The 25,155-nt window shown below is 50.2% G+C and overlaps 1 protein-coding gene across 1 annotated transcript in view; it reads left to right on the top strand.

Moving 5' to 3' along the window:
• Positions 1–25,155, top strand: part of CRACR2A (calcium release activated channel regulator 2A) — a 71,163-nt gene that overhangs the window by 23,349 nt on the left and 22,659 nt on the right. Inside the window, exons 5-11 of the mRNA XM_055566064.1 lie at positions 3,463–3,553; positions 4,600–4,695; positions 7,277–7,464; positions 12,166–12,237; positions 13,694–13,739; positions 18,400–18,506; positions 21,694–22,012. Of these exons, the coding sequence (XP_055422039.1) occupies positions 3,463–3,553; positions 4,600–4,695; positions 7,277–7,464; positions 12,166–12,237; positions 13,694–13,739; positions 18,400–18,506; positions 21,694–22,012 (919 nt within the window). The remainder of the gene's footprint in view (positions 1–3,462; positions 3,554–4,599; positions 4,696–7,276; positions 7,465–12,165; positions 12,238–13,693; positions 13,740–18,399; positions 18,507–21,693; positions 22,013–25,155) is intronic.

Raw genomic sequence — 25,155 nt, 5'->3', positions numbered from 1 at the left:
AGATGCCCAGGGTGGCACTGTTTCCTTGAGGCTGGTTGGACCTTTCACCCCGGCTTTTGGTAGGTCATTTGCTCTAAAAGAGCTGGTTAGAAACTCAGCATTCTCTCTCACTGGAGCTGTTCTAAACCAGTTTGGGTACATACTTGGTGGCGATATTATGGCAAGGACTCTGACACTGGAAATGTGGTTGGATCAGACAAGACCTCTTTCAACCCCCAAATTTTTCGATTCTCCTGGAATCTGGCATTTCCCTGACACCTCATGTGGTCCACCCATGGACTTCTGAGTCTGGTATCCAAAGTCTTATATTTATTTCTTACAGATTTTCAGCATTAACACTTTGAGCACAGGCCCTGTGGATGACATCAGTGTCTGAGTGTCCATAACCTAGTGGAGACTGCATAAACCCAAAGGAAAGAGTCATTCAGGACTTTGAAAGGTTCAAATAAAGACATGCGGTGTTCTCTGAGGTCCGGGAAGAGGGTCAGAAAATCGGAACAGATGGAGAAATCCTCATGGAGAAGACTTCAGAGTCTGTGTTTGTGCATCAGGCAATCTGAGTGGTTCCAGAAACTGTGGCAACAAAGGGGTGTGTAATAAGCAAACACAATCGGTTGCCTCTTTCCTCTGATGGCAGAATGTGGTGAGCTTGGCTGGGGCACCACATGCCATATGCCCACATCTTTTGAGAGTGCCTCTCGCCACTGTTTCTCCCAGAGAAGTAATTTCTCTGCAGCCCCTGCTCACACACAGCCTGCGTCTCTAATGGATCACTCCGACAGGAGGTTTTATTGACTAAGCTTTCTGTTCTTCACCTTTCTGATTGCTTCTGACCCTTTCCAAACCCAGCAGCCCTTTTATCCTTAAAACGAAGACCCTCCACCCCTTGGGGAGTGCTGGCCCTTGCCCTCTGCAGCCCATGATAATAATTAGGAAAATAAATAATCCCTTATATCTGTCTAGGACTTTGCAGTTCCAAACACTTTACCTGCCCATTCATTGTGACGATGCTGGAAGGAACGGGGAGCAGCTGTTATCCTGGGATCAAAGGATGTTGAAACATTTACCCAAGGTCACACAGAGGAAATAAGTCGGTTCTGGGATCATAACCCTGGCCTTCTGCACCCCCTGAGCTGGGTTAGTGATGCCTGTGGTATACACGGCACCTTAATATTCTCATTCTCGGGCTCGTGTGTCCAGCCCTGGGTCACGGCTCAACCTCTGAAGTCCTTCATGCCTCAGCAGCCTCCAAAGAGACCAGGTTTGTTCAAAAGCATTTCCAAAGTATGAGCTCCATGTGGGAGCCCATATGGGCCGGACTACTGATGCCCACCTGCAACCCAGGGCTTCTTTGCGGTGGGTCCCTCCTCTGTGATGAGGGCAGGGGTAGGTACCATTCAGAGGCTGCATCTCTCTTCGCTCCATTTGTTTTGCTGATGTCCTTGAGGTTCAGACGCTAAGTTGTGTGCAAGAATTCAAGATCCCATGGACTTCCCTGTCCTACACCATCTCCTGAACTTTGCTCAAACTCATGTCTATCGAGTCGATGATGCCATCCAACCATCTCATCCTCTGTCATCCCCTTCTCCTCCTGCCTTCAATCTTTCCCAGCATCAGGATCTTTTCCAACGAATCAGCTCTTCGCCAAAGTATTGGAGTTTCAGCTTCAGCATCAGTCCTTCCAGTGAATATTCTGGACTGATTTCCTTTAGGATTGACTGGTTTGATCTCCTTGCTGTCCAGGGGACTCTCAAGAGTCTTCTGCAGCAGCACCGTTCAAACGCATCAGTTCTTTAGTGCTCAGCCTTCTTTATAGTCCAATTCTCACATCTGTGTTTGTAAAATTACTTACTTACTTCACGACTAACAAACTGACATGTGAGCATGAAAAGCATAACGTTTATTAATTTAATCCAATAACACTTCAAGTTAATATAACACATTTAATGATAATGTAGAATTAACGCCCTGCATGGTTATTGGGCTTACATGCTACATAGCTTATGTGAGTGATTATCATGAGCATGACATTAGCAGCACCTAATCCATTTGGAAGTTTTTCTCATCTCACTCTGTCAGTTCTCTGGTGCCTGTAGAGTCGGAATCACTATCTGTAGTTTTCCTAAATACCATTTGCCACGTCGCATTTGAATTTCTTCCATCACAGGAAGGCAATCCCAGGGCCCAGGGGAAGCCTATCTTTCTCTCTGAACTTTTCCTATCCACTGTATCCATTTCTGTCCCCAAGGGGTCCCTGTGCAACCGCAGGTGTCTCAGCTCCTTGTTTCTCACCAAGATTTTCTTGTAATTGTTGTGGGGTAGCCAAGAACCAAAGCAGCCATCCAAACATTTGTCATTTACTGAGAAGAGAGTTCTCCCTCTTTGCCAGAAAGACGCTTGTTACTCCCAGAATGGGAGGTCCAGCGGTGAGCAGAGAGCCTCAGCTCACAGGCGTCTTGGGGAGCCGTGCCCTTCTGTCTGGGCACAACCCTGGACCAATGGGGTACTCACTCCAAGTCAGGTTTATGGTCTTGGAGGTACAACCAGGAACGTGAACTCAGACCAGTGAGTAACCTTGACCGTGTGTTCTGGGGCGGCTGTGTGGTTCCTGTAGAACTGAAAGGATGCCAATCAAAATTGTGGCCTGTGCATGGGTGCCAGGTTCCCCCAGCAGATAGCGAGTGAGGAAAGACCAGCCCATGGGCTGTGGTGCGGGAGACCTGAGTTCGACCCCTGGGTCAGGCAGATCCCCTGGAGAAAGGAATGGCAACCCGCTCCAGTATTCTTGCCTGGAGAGCTCCATGCATGGAGGAGCCTGGTGGGCTACAGCCCATAGGGTTGCAAAGAGTCAGACACGACTAAGAGACTAACACTTTGAGTTTCACCCTCCCCATGACCCCGTACTGAGATGGTCTGAGTCCTTGGACAGGAGCGGCCCCTCCCTCTGTAGGGGGTGTTGTGATGGAGGTGGTAGTCATCACCATGGAACCTTTTGAGAGCCTGTTGAAAACAAGGGTCACCCAAAATTCAGCACACAAGGAGAGTACAGCTCAGACAGTGCTGATGGAGCCAGGTGGAGAGAAAGCAGCCAGCGTAGGAAAGAGATAAACCAAGAAACCAAGCAGAGGAAAAGCCCACACCTTTATGCTGTGGAAAAGCATAGGGATCGGCGGGTAATGCTATGATGAGTGTCACGAGGCTGGGTGGTTGGTGCTGGCATAAAGCAGAGCACAAGAAGATGGAGCCGAGATGCTCCCCTCCCCACCAGCAAGTGTGTAGATCATCTGGGGGGGATGGCCGAGAGACAGGAGGACAAGAGGGTCCTGCCTGTCCTCTGTGGTCTGCTGATCCTGAGGAGCTGACCCTGCAGTCTTAGCTGACCGACCTAGTGGTCACCCCCATCCAGAGCTCCACTGGGGAATAGAGGCTTCTCATCAGACTCTCCTTTTGTCACCTGTGCAGGAAAATCGCTGCCTATGATGAAGAAATCCAGCACCTCTACGAGGAGATGGAACAGCAGATCAAAACTGAGAAGGAGCAGTTTCTCCTGAAGGTGAGAGTCCATTCAAGTCCAGGTCTTGGCTGTGCTGGCCAGGCTGAAATAGCGAAAGAGCACCTGCTCTGACCACCTTCTGCCTCCTGGACCTAAGGTCACACTACCCCCATGGTATTATTGATTTCCTATTTTTTGGCTTTGTTTTTTTTTCAAGGTCATTATCACCTTCAAATTTGGCATGTAATTTACTGGTTCATTTTGATCGATTGTGGTCTGTCTGGTCCTATTAAGATGTTAGCCCCAGAGAGCAGGGGTCGTCCTCTTTTATGGACTGATATACCCTTGGTACCCCCACTGTGCCTGGAGCAGAGTAGGCAGTCAATCAACAAGTATCTGTTGGATCAATGACTGAACGAGGATTACAGAGGGATGGAGGGGTTTAGCGCTGAAAGCATCCTGAAGGCTGGGCTTGATTTTGGTCATTCCTGGAGGGAGCTAGTGTTGTACATGCTCCCTGTCCACCTGGACGGGGGGTCACTGAAGCCCTGGGATGTCGTGTTGTTGCTGCTGTTCAGTGGCTAAGTTGTGTCCAACTCTTTGCGACACCATGGACTGCAGCACACCAGGCTTCTCTGTCCTTCACTATCTCCCAGAGTTTGCTCAAACTCATGTCCATTGAGTGGATGATGCCATCCAACCATTGCATCCTCTGTTGTCCCCTTCTCCTCCTGCCCTCAATCTCTCCCAGCATCAGGATTTTTTTTCCCAGTGAGTCGGCTTTCACATCAGGTGGTCAAAGTATTGGAGCTTCAGCTTCAGCATCAGTCCTTCCAGTGAATATTTAGCGTTGATTTCCTCTAGGATTGACTGGTTGATCTTCTTGCTGTCCAAGGGACTCTCAAGAGTCTTCTTTAGCACCACAATTCAAAAGCATCAGTTCTTCAGTGCTCAGCATTCTTTATGGTCCAGCTCTCACATCTGTACAAGACTACTGGAAGTCCAAAGGCTGAGTGGATCCTGCTGTTGAGCAGGTTCAAGGTGGTGAAAGCAGTCTCCATCCAGGTGCCTTTGGGCCTCATGTGTCCCTCTCCCTGGTCTGGCAGGACACGGAGAGGTTCCGGGCCCGAAGTCAGGAGCTGGAGCGGAAGCTGCTCTCAAAGGAGCAGGAGCTGGAACAGCTGGTCCAGAAGCAGAAGCGGGTAAACTTTCCTCTGCATCCTCAGAGGACCCAACTCTCTACTCTATCCTCCCCTCTCTTCTTACCCACTTTCCCTGCCCTTTGCTTAAGGACTTAATTTTTTCCAATCTGAGAAGAACCATTTAATGATACAAAAGAGAGCATTTGAAATCACAGGTGATCCCAAGATAAAACCTTTATACTCTCCCATGCCTGGTGTTTAACTCAGAAAAATTGCCGACGGTTGAGGTATCTGCAGACATGGGAGTATAGTTATGCCTGGGAGCTACCAGAAAGCTGAAATGGTAGTTTGTTTCCTGCATCCTGTGTGAGAGAGGAGGGAGATGCTGAGACATGGGGTCACAGTCACTGATTTGGGGGGAGGGGGCTGCAGACTGTGATGTCTTCCTGCCGGGATGGCTGGGGATGCCTCCAGTTGGAAGAGGCTCCTCAAAGGTCCATTTGTCTGTTCCGTCTCTTCCCATGCACCCAGAAAATGTGCACCAGCCCCTTTGTGACTGCTCCCATCACCCCGAAGGATCGATGCAGACACCAGACGCTCCCTTGATGCACCTGAGTCCCCAGAGGCAGGCTAGGCAGTATCTCTGTGTCCATCCACCCTGTCTGGGAGAGCCTGGCACAGGACCCCGAGAGATGGACTCTCTAGGCAAGTGAAAAATGAGTGACTTTGGAGCTTGCACACACTTGCATGTGTGAGTAACTGAAACCAGAGTTTCATGAAACATGCTCACTCTCCTTACATGTGACGAGCTCTGAGGTTTTCTGTTCTATAGCACATGCGTACTCAGTCTCGTCTGACTCTTTGTGACCCCATGGACTGTAGCCTGCCAGGCTCCTCTGTCCATGGCATTCTTCAGACAAAATTACTGGAGTGGATTGCCATTCCCTTCTCCAGGGGATCTTCCTGACCCTGGGATGGAACCTGGATCCCCTGCATTGCAGACAAATTCTTTACCGTCTGAGCAACCAGGGAAGCCTAGGCAAGCCTCCTCTTCAAAGCAAGGGGCTCATAGGTAGAGAGAGGGCCATTTGCCACTTGGCCTCCTGTTTTGTTTTGTTTGGTGCTGGAAGGAATCCAGCCCTGGACAGACCCAGACACATTGCTTCCATTTGAAAAGAGAGGGATATTTTTAGCAGCACATTAAAATACGCTTGAAGACAACCCATGCTAAGGCTGGAAGACAGTTCCACTCCTGCGAATCCCCAACCCGTAGATTTTGGTTTTTCTCCTGCAGCGAGATGTTCTCAACGCCTGGAATTGCCAGCTGCCTCCCCATCCCCACCGCACAGTCATACCTGGCTTCTCCTCCCTCTTTCTCCTCCTTACTGTTACGTATTAAGTTCTTCGCAAATAGATTTATCCCTTCAATGAGTGATTGCCACTCGACTTAATTACTGCATGCTTGCCTGATTACACAGGGGCCTCCTGAGATTGGCACAGACTTCCTTGTTTTTGCTTCCTTTTTCTCTTACTGGCCACATTCATTCAACTAAATCCATTATGATCTGTGTGCCTTGCTTTGAGTCTTCCTCTGGTGAGAGGGTTAGAAGCTCTGTAGAGACTAATCACCAGCCAGAAAAACCTTAAGGTGTTTAGTTGCTTTAGGGACATGAGAAAAGGTCCATGTTTGGTTGGACCGGTTTGAGCTATTTCCTAAGGGTTTGCAGGGTTTGTGGCTACCATAGCAAACTTGTCTAGATGAAAGGACTCAGACTTGTTTAGCTGAGAGAGGAAAAGGGAATAAATTGATTGACATTCAGGATTCATGACCGGGGCAGGTGGCTGTGTGAAGAACGACACTTAGCAGTTTCCATCTCCATCAAGGACCAAGGGGAAGCAACTAGTGTGGCGGACAAGAGGGGTCTCATGAGAGCCTAAGACATTGATGAGACTGCTGGTGAGACGATGGTCATCAGCACTGGGATAGAGGGACAGACGGTGGTCTTTCGGAATGGTACAGCCCCTCCCAGGACTTTTTTTTTTTTTTTTTAAACAATGTTGCTTTAAAAAATGGATTTCATTTTGGCTCTGCTGGGTCCTTGTTGCTACACATGGGCCTTTCTCTAGTTGGGTGAGTCCGGGTTACTCTCTGTCACGATCTGAGGGCTTCTCACTGTGATGGTTTCTCTTGTGGAGCGCAGGCTCTAGGACACAGACTAGCAGTTGCAGCTCCTGGGCTCCAGAGCGTGGGCTCAATAGTTGTAGCTTAATTGTGCCTCAGCATGTGGAATCTTCTCGGACCAGGGATCGAACCCACATCTCCTGCATTGGCAGGTGGATTCTCAACGACTGGACCACCAGGGAAGTCCTGCCCAGATTGTTTAGTAGCCCTGTGGAGACAGGGGAGAGACAGGAGTGCTCTGGAAGCTCCTCCCTGCCCCTGGAAGTGTGTGTGTGTGTGTGTGTGTGTGTGTGTGAATTGAGGGGCAGGACAAAGCTGACTGAGGCTGGAGGGTGGTGAGGGGCAATAGCAAGGGCTGCTGCCTGCCACGTGGAGGAAGCCAGGTGGGGCCGGGAGAGGCAGCCTGACAGAGCTGGTCCCTCATCACTCCCCGCTGCACACCCCCTTCCGCCTTTCCAGCTGGAAGGCCAGTGCGCCGCCCTGCACAATGACAAGCACGAGACCAAGGCTGAGAACACCAAGCTGAGACTCACCAACCAGGAGCTGGCACGGGAGCTGGAACGGACATCCCGGGAGCTCCAGGACGCCCAGCAGCAGCTGGAGAGCCTCCGGCAAGAGGCCCACAAGCTCCACCAGGAGAAGGAGATGTGAGTGTGACCCTTGCGCCACCCGGACTCTGCCTTCTGCATTGGTCCCCCTGCTCTGAGCCTATGAGTGACTCCTCCCGCCCCACACCCCCACCCCAGACCCTTCTCCTTGCTCATAACATGGGGACGGGGCTCCTCGGTCCCTCTTCTAACCTTCTTCTAGAATCCTGAGATGTGAAGCAGACCAGCTCTGTGCCAGGCATTACCTAGGATTGACAAGAAACATGCAGCCTTGTTCTCAGAAAATGTATTAAACGATCAGGACGGCGTTATCCAACCAAGTAGCAGGCAGTCTGGGGAAAATGCTGAGTGAGGGGAGTGGCCAGACATTGACCCTGGAGGCCCGGCGGGCCGGGAAGTCTTCCCAGGTCAGCATGCCATACATGTGCAGCGTGTCACAGGGCGTGTGACAGGGGCCTGGAAGCAGCATCCCAGCTCTGCCCATTTTTTTCCCACCAGCCTTCCTCTGTGTGGGCCCTATGGGGGCAGCCCCACGTTTCTGGGCATGGTTTGCTGATAAAGCCCTGCCTCTCTCTGACTGCTGGCAAAACCTTGGTCCATTGCAGGAAGTGTGTGTGCTCAGTCACGTCTGACTCTTTGCAACCCTTTGGACTGTAGCCCGCCAGGCTCAGTAGTTGTGGTGCATGGGCTTACTTGCCCCGCAGCATGTGAAATCCTCCTAGATCAGGGATTCTCCAGGCAAGAATACTGGAGTGGTTGCCATGCCCTCCTCCAGGGGATCTTCCTGATCCAGGGATCGAACTCGCTCTCTTGCGTCTCCTATATTGGCAGGCAGATTCTTTACCACGCTGCCACCTGAGAAGCCATTAGCCTAAATCAAATCGTTCTGCTGTCTGGCTCTTGTGTAGTGTCTTGTATGATTTGGGACTGATCCAGAGTGAGAGGCAGGATATGTGTTCAGATTTGGAGTTTTTTACCCTAGGAAGATCCCTCCAGTTGAAAAATAGTTGTCTCCCCTAGCTTCTGGTTTAAAGCGAAACCAGCCCTTCCGTTCCAAGGCTTGGATGCCGGGTGGAGGAACGGTGTATTTCATTGGAAACAAGCAAAATCGGTTCCTCCCCATTGAGAGCAGGTCAACAAGGTGCTTAACTTTATAAACAGAATTAAGGATTCAGCCTCTTAAAATTCAATCAAGGCCTAAAAGCAACAAACATCCGAAAGCACAGGCGTGAGGTCTGCAGGTGGAAGTAAGCACCAGAGCTAAGCACCAGAGCCAGGGTAACCAATCACGGCGTGAGGATTAAAATCTTTCTGAAGCCTTATCTTCATCAGGCAAGCCAGAGACACAATCTCTGGAGGCCAGGAATTGAAAAAGAGGGAGGAGGGGCTAGGAGGGAGAGATAAATGAGTGCGGAACCTTCATGGCTTGTTTTGAAGAAGCTTGCAGCGGCTTGTGCAGCCGGAGAGCCTGCTGGAGCCCAGGAGAGCGTGTCTTGTCCAGGGAGATGGGAGAGAAGGGCGGGGAGAGGCTTAGTGTGCCCTCCATAGAGCAGGAACCCTGACCAGCAGTATGGACAGGACCTTCGTGCTAGAAGCCACCTCTCCATTTCACACATGGAAAATGGAAGCTCAGAGAGGGGTAGCAAGCAACCTGCAGTCACAGAGCTACACAGTGTCCTCCCATCCTGTCCATCCCCAGAGATGTCTGACTGCCGGGTGATTCTCCAGAGCAGCAGGGAGCGGGGGGAGCAGGCCTCTAGATCATCAGGCCCCATCATGTGGATAGGAAAATGAGTCTTCCTGTTCTCTGAAGATGCCCAAGGAAGGAGAACTAGATTTTAAAAAGAGATGAAGAAGGAACAGTCACAGGAGAGGTGAAGGTCAACTGAAAAGCAGCTTCGCTGTCTGTTTTGTTAATCATTTTGTATCTGGGGCAGGTGGTTTATGACAAGGCACAAAATTCAAAGTGGTTTGCACCCCTACCCCCTGACCTCTGGCCTCCTGTGAGTAGGAGGCCACCAGTCGTGGCTTCTTGTGGATCCTTCCAGGGTGTGTGTGCACACACAGGCACTTCCAGGCAGCGCTAGTGGTAAAGAACCCACCTGCCCATGCAGGAGACGTAAGAGATGCAGGTTCAATCCCTGGGTGGGGAAGATCTCCTGGAGGAGGGCGTGGGAACCCACTCCAGTATTCTTGCCTGGAGAATCTCATGGACAGAGGAGCCTGGCTGGTTACAGTCCATGGGTCACAGTGAGCTCACACACACGCACACACACACACACACACGCAGCAGCAGAGCACTGCTCTACATCAGCCTGGCTTTTTCACTTGATGGATCCTTTGGAGAACGCTCCATATTTCTTTCTGATAAAAACCAGGCCGACAGCCCTCCCCTCTGGGCGGCGGTAAACCTCTCCTCAGCCACTTCCATGAAATGGCAAGCTCTGTGCTTTACCCTTCACCCATCAGCCAGACACAAACTTGTCGAATGTCTAGGTCAGAAAGACGTTCAGGGGCATTTTGTTAAATATCTAAGTATCTTTTTTTCTTTTTTTGCAGAAATGCTCTTCTTTTTGTTAAGACCCCCCCAAATCTATCTGAATATGTATGTGTGTGTGTGTGCATGTTCAGATAGGTGGATATCTGTATGTCTACTAGACAAACAGCCGTGTGTGTGCACTGATACGTACCATGTACGGGTGTGTATGTGTGTGTGTTGTCATGGTGCCAGGGTCCCCCGGTGCTGTGTCAGCAGGGCCAAAGGAGGGCTGGAATGATGTCCTCTCATTGTGGAGGACTTGACCCCTCCATCAAATACTGTGGAGTTTCCCAGGTGGCTCAGCGGTAAAGAACCAGCCTGCCAATGCAGGAGAAACAGGAGACACAGGTTCGATCCCTGGGTCAGTAAGATCCCCTAAAGGAGGGCGTGGCAACTCACTCCAAGATTCTTGCCTGGAGAATTCCGTGGACAGAGGAACCTGGTGGGCCACGGTCCATGGGGTCGCGCAGAGTCGGGCACAACAGCACACACCCAGTCACACTTGCACAAACACTGTGAGACCCCAGCCCTCAGGTCTCCACTGAGTGACTGTCCTCATCAGGGAAAGCCATCTGCTCCCAGGAAGAAACAGGACGTGGGGTGGGGGCTGGGGAGCCCCAAAGCCAGCCGGAGGCAACCTTGGCTCCGAGGGAACCAAGGAGCAAGATGGCAGGTATGCTCATGTAGTGCCGGTCGGTCGGAGCAGAGTCCCAGGCTGGGGCTTAGGGACCCAGCGTGGATAATGGGAGAGACATTGTTTTCCCTCAAGTCGAAATTAAATATAATTAGTAATAAAATATTGGGAGTTTGCAGCTCTGCAGGAGCCAGAGAAGTTCTTTTGCTTAATTAGGATTGTCTGAGGTGAACTTAGAATTTGAGACAGTTTGTTACTGTTGCAAATTGACTTTCTAATTATTCTATAAAGGGGAAAAACCCACAGATACTGCCAAAGGAATCAGGAGATCGCGAGCTTGGCAGGCGCGTCCTGCGGCCCCAGCAAGCTCGGTGGTGACGTGGGCGGGGTGGTCGGGGGACAGTGCTTGCCCAGCGCAGTCTGTGCACCCTGCAGGCAGCCCATGGCAGCGATGCGTTTATCGGATGCAAGGTGCTTCCTGGTCTAAAACTAGGCTGTGGCTTGAAAATGTGGAACCTTGGACCCTTTGCCGTAAGCCTGGGGGAGATTTAAAATCTCTGAACTGCAGGGCAGAGCCCAGAGGGAAGGAGGGAGGCAGACTTGCACAGTTAAGCAAGGTTTATTTTCCAGCATCACCCCGTTCTCTATTTTTCCCCTTCTGAGAGAGGCTGAATTCCTCGCCACCACTCCCTCCTCCCTTCCGTCTCTCTTCCTCCCTCCTCCCCAGCCCTCCTCCCGCCCGCCCCTCCTGCCCTCTCTCCTTTATTCCCACTGCTGTTTGCTAACTGCGGCTTTCAAGCCAGATGCTGCAGCGAGAACACAAAGGCACACACAGCCCCACCTCGCAGCCTAAGTTGCCCTCCAGCCACCCCTGTGTATCTTTCAGCCTCTCTCCTTCCCCCAAATCCTCTACTGACACGCTCACACTGTGATGTAAACGATGGATTATGACTGATACATTAAATCTCTGCTTTGTAGCTACAGATGGAAATTTTAGTCAAAGAAATGAATGCGCAAGATTGGAGATTCCAGATCTTCGGGAACAGATTGGAGACTGTTGGGGGGAGGTGGAGACGGGACAGTGGTTCTTCAGTAGCTCCTGAAAATAAACCAAACCAGCACGGTGGGGGTGGGCGGGGGGTGGGGAAGCACCAGCTCTGCTCTCGCCCTCCGAGACTGGGCTGGAGAAGAGAGTTGATTCTGATTCCCTGAGCTCTGGGCAGGGCAGGACCACTGGGAGCCTGCGAGGACAGTACAGTCCTCATGAAGCAGTATCCTTGGACCAGGGGGTCTGGATTAGGACCCCGGCTCAGTCCTGGGTTGTCCTGGGAGAGTTAATGAACCTGTCTTGTGATCTATGTTTGTAAAACGGGGATAAGTTCACCTTCCAAATAGGTGCCTGAGATGACTCGCTGATTCCTGGTACAAGCCCCTGCACGAGGCCCTGCTCTCCAGCGGAGGACCAGCCCGGGTACCATCTCCAGGGTCTGACTTCATCACCGCCCCGCGCCCTGGTAGTGCGCCCCCTGGTGTGGTCACTCATCACCGCCCTCTTGTACCCTCTCAGGGAGGTGTACCGCGTCACCGAGAGTCTGCAGCGGGAGAAGTCGGGGCTCCTGAAGCAGCTGGATTTCCTGAGGTGTGAGCTCATCCCAGAGCCCAGAAGGGCGCCCCCGCCTCCAGAGTCTCACCTGTCTGCTGAGAGAGCACCCTCATTCCCTTGGTCCCCAACATCCTGTTGGACGGCTGAATACCACCTCTCCACCATGTTTGGTCCATTTACACAGGTGCCCACCCCCCGTTTCAGTTTGTACCTCTGCAGGTGGGCATTGCCCCATTCTTCTGCGTGCCTGGCATGGTACTTGCTCAGGTAGGAGAGAACTGAACTGATTGAGCATCACAAACAAGGCAGCAAGATAGGAGTTTTCTCAGCCTATCAAGCTTACTATAAATTCAAAGCTCACTGGTTTGATTTGGTTTGGAATACTCTCAAAAAACTTCCCCCAAATGACCATACCCAACCAGGTGTGGGGAAAGATGGAATTTTCAGTTTTGCCTCTGAGGTTTCTAAGTTACTTAACCTGCTGCCCACAAAACACCTTTTGGGAAATGGTGATGAAATCTGGGTTCTAATTTTTTAAATTGCAAGCAGGTTTGAATTGGCTACTTTATTAAGGTTTTTATTTTATTTATTTATTTATTTATTTTTTTAATTTGAAAGCAAGGTAAGATCACTGTGTCTGGCGTCTTTGATGCCACCAAATAGAAAAATTCTTCAAGGAGAATGCATCTCAGATTTCTTCACTTAAGATGTGATTCAAAAGCCTGGGAAGATGGAAGAGATTTTCTTAGGTGGCCAAGTTCTCACGGGTGTGAGAGGAGGTCTGGATTCTCAGGAAGGATTTAATGAAGGCAGAGAACAAGATGCACAGGAATGTGCTTGGTTGGGCTTTTTCCCTTTTTGCTATTTGTACTTTGAAAAAATACAAGGGCAGATACAGTGTGAGTGAGCAGGGGAGGCTGACAAGGCACTGCTCTGCCAACATTTGTGGGTCTTTTTAATGGAGACGAGGGTTTCCCTTACAGCTCAGTTGGGAAAGAATCTGCCTGCAATGCAGGAGACCCGGGTTCGATTCCTGGGTTGGGAGGATGCCCTGGAGAAGGAAATGGCAACCCACTCCAGTGTTCTTGCCTGGAGAATCTCATGGACAGAGGAGCCTGGTGGGCTACAGTCCATGGGGTTGCAAGAGTCAGACACGACTTAGCGACTAAGCCACCATCAGTGTCTGTTCAGAGTCCAGCCTGGAGCCTCTCTGTGCCTTACCTGGCCCCCCAACCAGCTCAGGGGAGCCTTGATGCCAGATGGCTCTAAGGCCAATGGCCAAAGGGCCATTCTGTCCCCCTGCCTCTGACCTGACTTAGACACAGTCACCCTCTGCCCTTAGCCACCATCCCTAAGGAAAGCAGTTCCACACCCCCTCCTCCCCGGGCCTTCCACACAGCCGTCCTCTGCACCCATCTGACCGTCAAACCAGTGCTGTGGATCTGTCGACCGCAGGCCCCATGTTTGAACAGATTCCCCTTTCCATCTGCAGGGAAAGGAACAAGCATCTCCGGGATGAACAGGACATACGTTTCCAGGTAAGTGGCCAGTGCCCCCTCCGTGTGGCAGGGGGAAGACAAGGACAGGGGTCCAGTGGCAGCCAGGCTGTGCTGGGACTGGTCCAGGAAGGTCCCATGGCTTGGGGTCTGGCTGTACCTTCATGTGGGCAAGACGGTGGCCTAAGATTTTTCAAAAGTAGTAAAGGTTCAAGGTGACCTATAGGGTCACAGTGTGTTAATTTTCTGTGAAATGACACCCTTTTCTTTCGGCATCACGAGACTGGGATACTCGGGAGGGTCCCTCACTTTTTGAACATAGAAACGATGAGTTGAAATGTCGCCATCACTTTTAAACCAAAATGTTCTGTTTTTTTCTTCATTAAGATTTTGATGTCTTGATGAAAATTTTACATTTTAGACTGTCATAGAGAGAATTAAAATGTGTATTTCATCATTTACATAGTTGATTTTATATAAAGTTTTTTAATCCTATGGGGACTGCTGCTCCTCTAAACCTACATACTTTCCCAAATAACACAAAAATCCTTTATTTACATGAAGATTTTCATTTGCGAATGCACTAAGCAGAAGCTAGGCTTTCAGGGTCTCCTATCATCCTCCCCTTTAGACAGTAGCTGTTGGATGCTCTGAAGGGAAGAAAAAGGGGGACAGGATGGATCCATGTAACATTCTACCAGGATTATCCATTGTGAATTTCATGTGTGATCTTGGGTAAATTGTTAGCCTCCTTGGACCATGACCTCAGTGATCACAGGAGGAAAGGGAATTCTTTTCCTTATTTCATTTTGTAGGGCTTTTTGTTTTTTTCTATTTAGTTGGAGGATATAATGTTGTGTTGGTTTCTGCTGTAAGCAATGCAAATCAGCCATAACGACATGTATAGTCCCTCCCTCGTGAGCCTCCCTCCCATCCCCCCGTCCCATTCCTCTGAGTGGTCACAGAGCAACAGGCTGGGCTCCTTGTGTCATATAGCAGCTTATAGTAGCTATTTTGGACTTCCCTGGTGGCTCAGTGGTAAAGAACCCCCCTGCCAATGCAGGAGACATGGGTTTGATCCCCCGGTCGGGAAGATCCCCTGGAGAAGGAAATGGCAACTCACTCCAGTATTCTTCCCTGGGAGATCTCATGGACAGAGGAGCCTGGTGGGCTACAGTCCATGGGGTCGCACAGAGTTGGACACGACTGAGCAACTAAACACCACCAACACCACTAGCTACTTTACATGTAGTAGTGTATAGGGATTGTTTTTGTGTGTGTGAAAACCTCTTGGAAAAGGAGGTCTTGTGCTAGCCCCTCAGCTGTTAATTCCCTAAATGAGGCAGCACGTGGCAGCTAGCTTGCCCCTCATTTGTTCAAAGCTGGTTTGTAGCTACAAACCCCTTGGGGACCTTGCACATAACCGTCTCTCTTCTGTTCCCAGCTGGCAGCAGCACGTCTCTGCCGCCCACCTATGTGTACTATCAGAGTGAGGCTTAAGCCCACACATGTTTGTTTGATGGTGATAATGGTTATAATTGTTTTAGAAGTAACAATGAATTTATTTAAAAACTTCCTACCAAATGTCACCCTAATCCCTTGACCTTGCTTCCTTTCCCCTGCCAAACTCATTCTGTTTCGAGTAGGGAATGGAATTGAGAACCTTCATGGGGCATAGAAAAAAGAGGATAAAATCATGTTCATGCCAGATAATTGTTAAAGATTAATGTGGAATCACAGCCATACCTTCTGAGGCCCTGGGAGCATGGCTACCCCTCCTTCTCTCATTAAAGATCACTCGGAACCATGGGACTGGCTGATTAATGAGAGATTCTTCTGTGATCTGAGTCCCTCTCATCTAGAAGACATCTGTTAGGGAGGCCTGGAGAGGGGGGTGCAAGCCCCCAACTCCACCAGGCTCTTCACTGAGGACACGTGAGAAATTATCTCACCTAGCCTGCTTCTACAAAAGATCTGAAATACTCTGTTCTAGCTTCGTAGCTGTGGGCAGGGCACTGGGCTAATTGATCCTCCTGTCTGGAAGGAAATCTACGACAAACCTAGATGGCATATTAAAAAGCAGAGACATCACTTTGCCGACAAAGGTCCATATAGTCAAAGCTATGGTTTTTCCAGGGCTTCCCTGGTGGCTCAGCTGGTAAAGAATCTGTCTGCAATGCAGGAGACCTGGGTTTGATTCCTGGGGTTGGGAAGATCCCCTGGAGAAGAGAACAGCTACTCGCTCCAGTATTCTGGCCTGGAGAATTCCATGGACTGTAGAGGCCATGGGGTTGCAAAGAGTTGGACATGACTGAGTGCCTTTCACTTCACATGGTTTTTCCAGTAGTCATGTGCCAATGTGAGAGCTGGTCCACAAAGAAGGCTGAGCACTGAAGAACTGATGCTTTCAAACTGTGGTGCTGGACAACAGTCTTGAGAGTCCCTTGGACAGCAAGGAGATCAAACCAGTCAGTTCTAAAGAAAATCAACCCTGAAAATTCATTGGAAGGACTGATGCTGAAGCTGAAGCTCCACCTGATGTGAAGAGCTGACTCACTGGAAAAGCCCCTGATGCTGGGAAAGATTGAGGGCAGAAGGAGAAGGGGACGACAGAGGATGAGATGGTTGGATGGCATCACCGACTCAATAGACATGAGTTTGAGCGAAGCTCAGGAAACAGAGCAGGACAGGGAGGCCCAGTGTGCCGCAGCCCACGGGTCACAGAGACACGACCGGGCAGCTAAACAACAGCAGCGTCTGGGGCTTTGCAAATTAAGAGGGATTGAAGCTCCACGGAAGAGTGTGTGTGATTAAACAATGCACAGAGTCTTTTCTGTGCATCCTACATTTAGCTCCTCGTGACCCAGATAACCATGATGGTGTGATCACTCACCTAGAGCCAGACATCTTGGAATGTGAAGTCAAGTGGGCCTTAGGAAGCATCACTATGAACAAAGCTAGTGGAAGTGATGGAATTTCAGTTGAGCTCTTTCAAATCCTAAAAGATGATGCTGTGAAAATGCTGCACTCAATATGCTAGCAAATTTGGAAAACTCAGCAGTGGCCACAGGACTGAAAAAGGTCAGTTTTCATTCCAATCCCAAAGAAAGGCAATGCCAAAGAATGCTCAAACTGCCACACAGTTGCACTCATCTCACACACTAGTATAGTTATGCTCAAAATTTTCCAAGCCAGGCTTCAACAGTACGTGAACCATGAACTTCCAGATGTTCAGGCTGGATTTGGAAAAGGCAGAGGAACCAGAGATCAAATTGCCAACATCCATTGGATCATCAAAAAAGCAAGAGAGTTCCAGAAAAACATCTACTTCAACTTTATTGACTATGCCAAAGACTTTGTGTGGATCACAACAAACTATGGAAAATTCTTCAAGAGATGGGAATACCAGACCATCTTACCTGCCTCCTGAGAAATCTGTATGCAGGTCAAGAAGCAAGAGTTAGAACCAGACATGGAACAACAGACGGTTTCCATGGGAAAAGGAGTATGTCAAGGCTGTATATTGTCACCCTGCTTAATTAACTTAAATGCAGAGTACATCATGCAAAATTCTGGGCTGGATGAAGCACAATCTGGAATCAAGATTGCCGGGAGAAATATCAATAATCTCAGAAACACAGATTATACCACCCTTATGGCAGAAAATGAAGAAGAACTGAAAAGCCTCTTGATGAAAGTGAAAGAGGAGAGTGAAAAAGCTGGCTTAAAACTCAACATTCAAAAAACAAAGATCATAGCATCTGGTCCCATTACTTCATGGCAAATAGATGGGGAAACAATGGAAACACTGAGAGACTTTTTTGGGGGGCTCCAAAATCACTGCAGATGGTGACTGCAGCCATGAAATTAAAAGACATTTGCTCCTTGGAAGAAAAGCTATGACCAACCTAGACAGCATATTAAAAAGCAGAGATATTACTTTACCAACAAAGGTCCATCTAGTCAAAGCTATGGTTTTTTCAGTAGTCATGTATGGATTTGACAGTTGGACTGCAAAGGAAGCTGAGCACTGAAGAATTGATGCTTTTGAACTGTGGTGTTGCAGAAGACTCTTGAGAGTCTCTTGGACTGCAAGGAGATCCAACTAGTCCATCCTAAAGGAAATTAGTCCTGAATATTCTTCGGAAGGACTGATGCTGAAGCTGAAAATCCAATACTTTGGCCACCTGATGTGAAGAACTGACCCATTGGTAAAGACCCTGATGCTGGGAAAGATAGAAGGCAGGAGGAAAAGGGGACAATAGAGGATGAGATGGTTGGATGGCATCACTGACTTTACAGTCATGGATTTGAACACACTCCAGGAGTTGGTGATAGACAGGGAAGCCTGGCGTGCTGCAGTCCATGGGGTTGCAAAGAGTTGGACACGACTGAGCAATTGAACTGAACTGAACTGATTTATCCTCTTGCAAATGATCACTAATCCTGTGAAGGGTAACCTCCCAGACCCTGGGGCTCTAAACTGGTTCCTTCGATTAGATTATTAGACAGGAGGTGAAGGAATACTGCTGAGAGATGACAGTGAAAGGAAAGTGGATAAAGGCTAGCAAGGAGTCCAGGCCATCACTTTCTTCCTAAAGGTTTTATTTCAAGCCTGATCTATGAGGCTTGAGCCCTTTTCTGCTCAAACACTGGGACAAATCAGCGGGTGAGGATCTGAGAGCATTCTGTGTTTCTCCAGAAAGACAAGGCGGCCAGGGCAAACACAGCTGCTCCCACGGCAAGATGGAAGCAGCGATCTGGCTCTGTGATCGGCAAATACGTGGACAGCACAGGGATGCTCAGAAGGTAAGCCATCCCACTTTGCTTACCTGTTATCTGTTCCTTGGCCTTGCAGGGTTGGGCGTAGGCTCTGAGCACATGCTGATTGCAGTTGGCCCTGGCGGGAAGCCTGGGGTCAGCCACGTGCTCTTATGTTGAATCTTGAAGGACATGTACCTTCTTGCTCTGATGTCAAGGTGCAGGGTGAGTCCCAGGACAGGTCCTGGGCTGCCCCAGCCTGCAGTGTTCCTAAAGGGGGCGCTGAAGAGCGGCTGCAAATCAGCCCAGAGACAGAGAGGGTGAGAGGAAGAGGGGTCAGCAACAGGAAGGGCAGGAATGCCAGGCAGGGCTCTGCGGTCTGTCAGGCAGAAGGATGCTCCTGTCTTCCAGGTACTGGACTGTGTGAGTCTGAAGGGTAATTATAGTGGAGTATGGAATCTCTGTGGGCTTTCCTAATGTTTTAGATGGTAAAGAATCTGCCTTCAATGCAGGAGGCCTGGGTTTGATCCCTGGGTCAGGAAGATCACCTGGAGAAGTGAATCCCTATCCACTCCAGTATTATTGCCTCGAGAATTCCATGGACAGAGGAGCCTGGCAGGCTATAGTTCACGAGGTCACAAAGAGTCAGACAAGACTTAGCAACTAACACTTCACATACTTCATGGAGTCTCCAACCGTTAATTCCTTTGCAGATGAGCATGGGGTTTGTAATTCACAGACTCCTTTCAATAATTCATAGTTAATTAACTCAGAGATAATGTGTTTGGTTGCTTCTGGACAGCACTTGAGTCCCCAGAGGAGTGGCCCATTGCTCCTGAAGAGAGGCAAGGTGGTCCCCTGCCCTCTTTTCTATGGATCATGTACTCCATGCCCATGATGGCCACAGAGAGGCAGAGACAGTCAGATCCCCAGGTGCCAAACCCAGGAGTGATTGTGTGAACTTGCTCATCTGGGAGAGCCTGAGGACAGCAAGCATGAAATTAAAAGATATGCAAAGTGGAGGTGACCTGGGGATGTCAGTCCACTGATTTGTCAAAATCTTGAACTTGATCATCATCAATTCCTTTTCTAAACAGCTGAACGATGGGATGCAACGTGGGAGCCAAATCCCTGCAGTAATTGTTCTGTTGGTTCCTCGGAACCGAATATATGCTCTCAACGAGCACTGCCTGATCGCCTACTGCATACCAGACATTCTTTGAGTTCTAGGAAGCCTCCAAAGATCGATCAGGCATGGGTCCTGCCCTTAATATCCGTTATTGAGTACCTGCTGTGTGCAGGACACAAGGCTGTGTGCTGGGGTACAGGGGTCAACAAAATAGACCCCATCTCTGTTTTCAAGGAACCTACAGTTGAGAGGAGGAAACAGACATTAATTGACGAATAATCAATATCGAGAACTCTGAATTCCCATAGACTTTGGCAGAGGTGCCTGTTCTCTGCTGCTCACACATAGCGTTTGATGGCAAAACCAAAGAGGAACTTACGCTATACTGATGGTACTCCAGAGTGTAACAGTGCTTGAAAATTCCCCAGGGAGAGGCTTTTGCCAAGAAACAATTTGTTTTAGGGTCATTTCATTTTAGGATCATTTCAGTGGCCATTTCTTTCCTGGTTGCAGGGACTTTAAAAAGCCATGCTCTGCCTGTGTATGTGTGTGTGTGTGGGAGAGAGAGAATGTGTGTGTGAGAGGGAGTATGTGTGAGTGTGTGTGTGGGTGTGTGTGAGTGGGTGAATGTGTGTGTGAGTGGGTGTGAGTGAGTGTGTGTGTGTGTGGGTGAATACATGTGTGTGCATGCATGTTGCTCACATATGCTCACATGTGTACATGTGTGTGCAGGCAGAGACAAAGCAGATGGGAATGCTAATTGTGTGCTGAAGTGGGTGAGCACTTAGTAGGCTCATTAGAATGTAGGAGAAATTTGTTGAAAAGGTGACAGTCAGTTTCTGTGAAAAACTGATTTTATCAGTAAATCTAAGCATCCCTGAATTCCTACAAATCCTTTGTTTTATACCAGGGGACCAAACTAAGTCAGTGTTTTTGTGAGCAAGTTCTGCATCCCCATTTCTCTTTCAGAATCATCCAACTTCAGAACAGTGATACACACGTGTTTTTTTTTTTTTTTCTTTTTCTTTCTGCTGTCGGTCCTTAGGAGCCAGAAATGCTAGAAGCCGGGGAGCGAAGTGAAGGGGCTTCTCCGTTCGGCATATTCTGTGTCCTTCGGCCCTGTCGCCTCACCACTGCTTCCTGTTCCATTTTCTCTTCTACTCCTCGTGTGTGTGTTTCGACTTTGGACTCAAGTCCCTTCCCGTAAAAACCGTCCTCAGGTTGACTTGTTCACAGTGGCCCCAGGGGGCCTTTGCTCTCAAGCCTCGAGGACACAGCCCGCACACTGACCCCACATCCAGCACCAGAGTCCTCCACCTCCTGCTTCTCCTGCTTCTGGATGCTCAGACCATCCGAGGCCGCTCACTCCAGACTCTCAGGAGAAAGGGAGAAGAAGCAGGTGGAGGGCCCTGCCTGGCTTCCTCGCCAGCCCCGAGCCGGTGGATGCCCGCTGTGCTGGGGCCCCCTCCCTAGAGCAGCGACCCCCTCGCCTGCCTCCCTGAGGGCCGCTTCCCTAACGGGTCGGGTTTGTGCACCAGCTTATCAGGGAGGTGGGCAGGGCAGCCGGGCAGGGAAACCGGCCTGGAGAGTTGGCGTCTGACTTGGGGACATGCGGCTGAGAAGGGCTGGTGTCAGACCTGGGCGAAGGCCGCCAACGGTTGACCCAGGAGGTTTTGTTTCCGCATCTGTTACGCTCCTTCTTCACAGCTTTCCTTTTCCTCCGCGGCACCTGCCACAAGCTGGACCAGTGTAGTGAGTGTGTCAGGATGGCTCTAGACTCCTGAGCCAAGTGCTCCTTGAGAGCAAGGACCGTGTCATTAGCTTAACACCTGGAGCCACCACCTTCACCATCTGCATCGCTTTTATCATCACCTTCACCACCTTCACCTTTATCATCATCTTCATCGCACCTTCGCTGTAAAGACATTCAGTGAATGAGCTAGAGAATGCGGGGTCTGCTTTTCCCATTCCTAGCTCCTCTCTGCCCCTAAAGCATGTGGTTCCTCAACTGTCTGTCACAGAATCTGTCGGGCAGCCCCCAGCCTCCACGCATATACATGTTATGATATTGTCCCCACTCTTTGTCCCCCCACCTCCTGCAAACAGCCAGTCAGAGGAGGAGGAGGATGTATTTGGCATCCAGAGGCGGAGAAGCTCCCTGGGCCTGAGTGGGTGCCCCCTTACAGAAGAGGAGCCGGGGCCCGGAGGACCACTCACCCAGCCGCTCCGCAGGATCATCTCCATCGAAGAGGACCCGCTGCCCCAGCTGCTGGGGGGCGGCTTTCAGCAGCCACTGAGCAAATGCTTGGAAGAAGAAGAGGCCTCCGGCCAGGGGGTGAATGAACAAAGCGGACCTGCCCGACCTCTGGGACTCACACCCACGTCTCCCCGAGGGCAGCCCGTCGGAAAAGAAGCCCTGTCTGAGGTATGGATGTTCCCATGCTGGTTTGTAGGTCATCCTGTGCCGTCTCCCTCCATCGTAGCCCAAGAGCCCAGGGCAACTCGGGCGTCAGATGCAGCAAGCCTGACCATGTGCCGAGTTTGTGTCCATTGGGTACCACCATCCCCCTCGGTCATGAGAGTCATGGTGAAGACTTGGGGGCCTGGGGATGCTCTCCCGACAACTTCTATTGCTGGCCCCACTCCCTACCCGATGTGCTCTTTTTTGAGTCAGATTTAAAAGCCTTCATGGAGTAGGATGGAACCTTTGCTGGGCTGTGAACATCAGATAGCACGCACTTTAAACATGGTCCCTCTTCTGGTCCTTTCTGCGACCGCTCCCTGCAGGCGCATCCCTGCTGGGGAGGTCTGCGCCCCACCCCTCTCCTCTCAGCTCCTAATGAGCTCACCTCCTGCTCCTCCCGCCAGTGTGACCCTCCACTACCCCGCTCCCACGGCTGTGCCCCCTGCCAGCTCTCCCTGCTGAGTTCTCGGGAGAAGGAAGCACACAGACTGTCCTCTGGATCACTGATGAAACCCCTCACCCTGTTTGTGACCCAGGCCATGGGATCAGCTCCTCAGCCCTGTGCCCACCACTGGACCCGCTAGAACAGCTTACGTGCCTCATGGCAACCTTCAGAGCTGCGCAGTCCAGCGGTGCGTTGGCCTATGTGCCAGACAGCCCTCTCCCGGCCCTGCACAGGAACTTCTTGGCCTCAGTTATCATTCTTCATCCTGGATTAACACTCATGCCCACAAACCCCTACTTGTAAAGGACCCTGGGCCATGGGACCCAGAGAGACTGGTGGGCAGAGCCCTCTCTCATACACGCCCTTCCACATCCCCCAAAGTGCACAGGCCACACTGGCTGGCAGTGGGCACAGAATGGGGCTTTAAATACCCCACGATGGTGGTGAAAGAAGTGTTACGAGGTTCACGGGAGACAGGGTGAAGGAAGAGATGAAGCATCCAGTCTGCGGTGGCATGTGATCCTCGCAGTTGTCCGGTGAGGGGCGTCAGAGACCTGATGCCCCCTTGGGAGTGTGGGGAAGTAGAGCAGAGAGCGTGAGGCCGCACCCCCCACCCCTGCAGTGACGGGAGCCCAGCCCCTCACCCGCCACTCTGCCTTCCCCGCCACCACCCCCAGCCCGCGGGCTGCACACATGCGCTGCCCTTTAGCTGGGGCAGAAGCTGCTGCCAAGAGGAAATATATCCGCTGGAAGTCACACAGCAGCCTCAGCAGAGGGTCCCCTTTAAGGCCGCTGAGTCCTCAGTTGGAACCAGCTTTCTGGAAAGTAGTTTGAGGATAGGAATCAAGAACTTTAAATGGCCACCTCTGTAACCAGCATTTCTACCTCTAGCAACTGTTCCTAAGGAAATAATTAAAGTCAGACAGAAATTTCATTGAAGAATATAAGTGGATAAGAGCAAACAATGGAAAAAAACAACACAAAGGTGATGGTACCCCACTCCAGTACTCTTAGCCTGGAAAATCCCATGGACAGAGGAGCCTGGTGGCGGCAGTCCATGGGGTCGCTAAGAGTTGGACACGACTGAGCGACTTCCCTTTCACTTTTCACTCTCATGCATTGCAGAAGGGAATGGCAACCCAGTCCAGTGTTCTTGCCTGGAGAATCCCAGGGACGGGGGAGCCCGGTGGGCTGCCGTCTCTGGGGTCGCACAGAGTCGGACATGACTGAAACGACTTAGCAGCAGCCAAGGACACAAATTAGATTATAGTCATTTAATAGAATGTTATGGTGCATTCAAGAATCGTATTTTCAAAAAAGCTTTAGTGACTCAGAAAACTATTCTTAATCTATTAATATATGATCCTTGGGCTGGGAAGATCCCCTGGAGAAGGAAATGGCAACCCACTCCAGTATTCTTGCCTGGAGAATCCCATGGTCGGAGGAACCTGGTGGGGTATAGTCCATGGGGTCGCAAAGAGTTGGACACAACTGAACATGCATACAATAATATATGAAAAAATAAAATTATGTATAAACTTAAATTTATACATAGTAGTGTAAATAAATTATGTATAATAGGTCCAACCTCTCTCAAGAAACACATATTGATTCATCAAATGTGAAAAGGGAATGTAGAAAAACACCTGGAAGAAATGCATCAATTTAGGAATGGTGGCCATTTCAGGGTGGTGGGATAAATGACAAATAATTATTTTTCTCTCAACTAAGTTTCCTGGTTTTAAAACTTAGTTTGTAATACGTTTATTTTTTTTAAAGCTTTAAAAAAAGAGTGGCCTTGATGAGAATGAGAACAGATCCCCTAACTTGCTAGTGGGGAGATCGTTTCTCGAGCCCCCGCCCCACAATCTGGTTGTCTCACTGTCGTGGGCAGGTGGATTGTTCCCCAGGTTAAGGGCTGATGGTGGACCCTGGGAGGGTTCGCCACTCATGTGAGGTGGATCCTGCTCAGCCACCCTGTGAGGCGGCCTCAGCTGAGCCATCACCATGTTGGTGGTATCCTGTCTGCAAAATAAGTGCTCTGCTAGGGTGGGGGCAGTGCTGGGGAGAGCGCAGAGCAAGGTCAGCCCCCACCTCTGCGGCCTGGAGCATCTCCTTCCAGCCTGGGTTTCATGTTCCGTGTCCTCCCGGGCCTGGGACGCACCTATGGCTGCACGGAGCTTTAGTCTCAAACAAATGACACGTGGAGACCCCAGGCTGGCAGAGAGTGGTGCTTGTTTAGGAACAAAGAACATGGGGCTGGGACAGTGTTTCTGAGCGTGGGTTTCTTTTCTCTTTTTTTAAAGATGAGTTCAAATTCCTATAATTGACCTTGAATTCCCTCCTAAGTACGGCATGGAATTGATTTCTCCCCAAAAGGCTGTTAATGGCTTTTCTCTGAAACTGCTAATACCAGCGGCTGCTCCATTACAGTATTTGTCCATGAGAAGAGCTAATTCCCCCAGATCCACTTCTAAATGGATTCTAAAGAGCCTGCTCACTCGGCCAGCAGTGCCGGACAGAGCCTGAGAGCACGGTTTGGGCATGCGGGTGGCTCTCTGGACTTCATGACCCTTGGCTTCCTGCCCCATCCCCCTTGTCCTGGAGCAAGTCCATTTCCTACTGGCTGGAGCATTGCAAAGGAACTCGCTGGCCAGCT

The sequence above is a fragment of the Bubalus kerabau genome, chromosome 1 (assembly GCF_029407905.1).
Source record: "Bubalus kerabau isolate K-KA32 ecotype Philippines breed swamp buffalo chromosome 1, PCC_UOA_SB_1v2, whole genome shotgun sequence".
Classification (NCBI taxonomy): domain Eukaryota; kingdom Metazoa; phylum Chordata; class Mammalia; order Artiodactyla; family Bovidae; genus Bubalus; species Bubalus kerabau.
The sequence above is the reverse complement of the archived record's forward strand: the minus strand, read 5'-3'. Positions and strand labels throughout refer to the sequence as shown.